Here is a 1,727-nt window from a genome sequence, read left to right as displayed (position 1 = left end):
ATTCTATATATATATATATAAAAGAATGAAGGGAAGAAGTTAAGAAGAGAATGATGTGAGAAAATTGAAAATTGTTACCATTAATAATAATTTTGCTGGCTATTCTAATGTACATAAAAGCCTAGGCATACAAAAAATTGTTACCCTTCCTCTCTCTCTCTTTTTCTTTTTCTCTCCACCATAATAATATTTGATCCCTCATCATTGATGAGCTATATACACTCCACCATGAATCAAAAGAAGATAGAAAAGAAGAACTAGTCATGCCAGCAGAGAAGCATGACAACACATCTTCTTATGATGTAAAGCCTAGCCCTTTGCTCTCTCAAGACTCCACCAAATCCTCTGCTTGATGATGACATCCTTCTCTTTGATCCTCCCATGGTAGCACTAGCACTCCCCATCTTCATCTTATTGCAATGTTGTATGTACTCTGTAATAAGAATAAGATAATGAATGAATGAATGAATGAATGATGAAGTGTGAGAGAGTAAGGGAGGGTTCTTATAGAAGAAGGGGAAGGGTGTGGTCCAAACACACATAGGGGACTGATGGGGCATGAAAGGGTGTGCAGTGCCTCCAAACCAACCAGACAACACAGGGTATTGGACCCCACTACTCTCACCACTTGTGATTCCAATTCCAATATCACTCCACCATTTCTTATTCATATAAAACAACCAACTCTCTCATTTTCATTTCCTATCTCACACTCTATACATTGCCTATGTATTGTAGCCACCAACTACCACCATGGTTTATGCATGATTAGTACTACAATTAGTGTAAATCATGTAAATAAATTCTATGGATGTAAATATTACCCGGCCCATTGGTAAATCGTTAGAGGCTACAACAATTTATTATTTATGTGATTTATCCAAAAAAATTATTTCTTTACAAACTTATTGAACTTGGAAACATACCAATCTTTTTGTTCTTTAAAATAATAAGGTGCCCTTAATTTGTGCATGATAGGTGAGTTTCTGGTTGTCTATGAAGACAAAAGCCTTTTCTTTTTTCTTTTTTTTTTTTTTAATATTCTTTATAATAACGCTTATTGTTTTGTTGTTCCTGCCTTATCTTAAGTTGGATCCACATAATCAGGGAAATGACGACTGATGGATAGAGGGTTGTTTAAGTTGAATCATGCATAAGAATTCAATTCATATGTAACAGGTTAACAACCACCATTAAGAAAAAAAAAAAAGAGAGGGGGTGTTTAAGATTAGATCACAATCATAATCACAATGGCATCTAAATTAATTATCACTACTTTGACTATATATAGAATAAGAAAAAGATACTCAGTCTTAGGGCCCCAGTTATTAGTGTCAAATTTTGCATATGCCATGGTTAAAATTGTTCATATCCCAACAGTACAAAGTGAAGAAATTATATATTGCAAACCTTCGTGCGATCACTGATCACTCAATAAAACAAGATACTGAATTTGGTGAGCCTAACCTCATCAAAATTAAAATCTTCAGTGCCTAATCCCATCACAAAGAAAAAAAAAAAATTGACTTTGGCTTGTTGAGGAAGCTAAGGAAAATGCATGCTTTTGAGAATTATCGAACTAGTCTATTATTCGATTGGGTTTACTAAAAACCGATCATTAGATAGGTCTAATTCAGAGACTTGTTACCAAATTGATAAAAAAAACCAAAAAAATAAGTTAAAAATTCAATAAATTAATATAACTGTTTTGATTTTTTTTAAATGTT

At 33.2% G+C, this 1,727-nt stretch overlaps 1 protein-coding gene across 1 annotated transcript; it reads right to left on the bottom strand.

Annotated features, from left to right (window-relative positions):
* LOC107616735 lies at positions 54-512 on the bottom strand. Its single transcript, XM_016318668.2, has one exon. The coding sequence runs from the start codon at positions 408-410 to the stop codon at positions 258-260; it is 153 nt and encodes a 50-aa protein (XP_016174154.1). The 5' UTR covers positions 411-512; the 3' UTR covers positions 54-257.

Source organism: Arachis ipaensis, chromosome B09 (genome assembly GCF_000816755.2).
Source record: "Arachis ipaensis cultivar K30076 chromosome B09, Araip1.1, whole genome shotgun sequence".
Classification (NCBI taxonomy): domain Eukaryota; kingdom Viridiplantae; phylum Streptophyta; class Magnoliopsida; order Fabales; family Fabaceae; genus Arachis; species Arachis ipaensis.
The sequence above is the reverse complement of the archived record's forward strand: the minus strand, read 5'-3'. Positions and strand labels throughout refer to the sequence as shown.

Bases quoted from the DNA above. Each gene is read 5' to 3' on its own strand.
- LOC107616735 (XM_016318668.2), bottom strand. From the start codon at position 410: ATGAAGATGGGGAGTGCTAGTGCTACCATGGGAGGATCAAAGAGAAGG.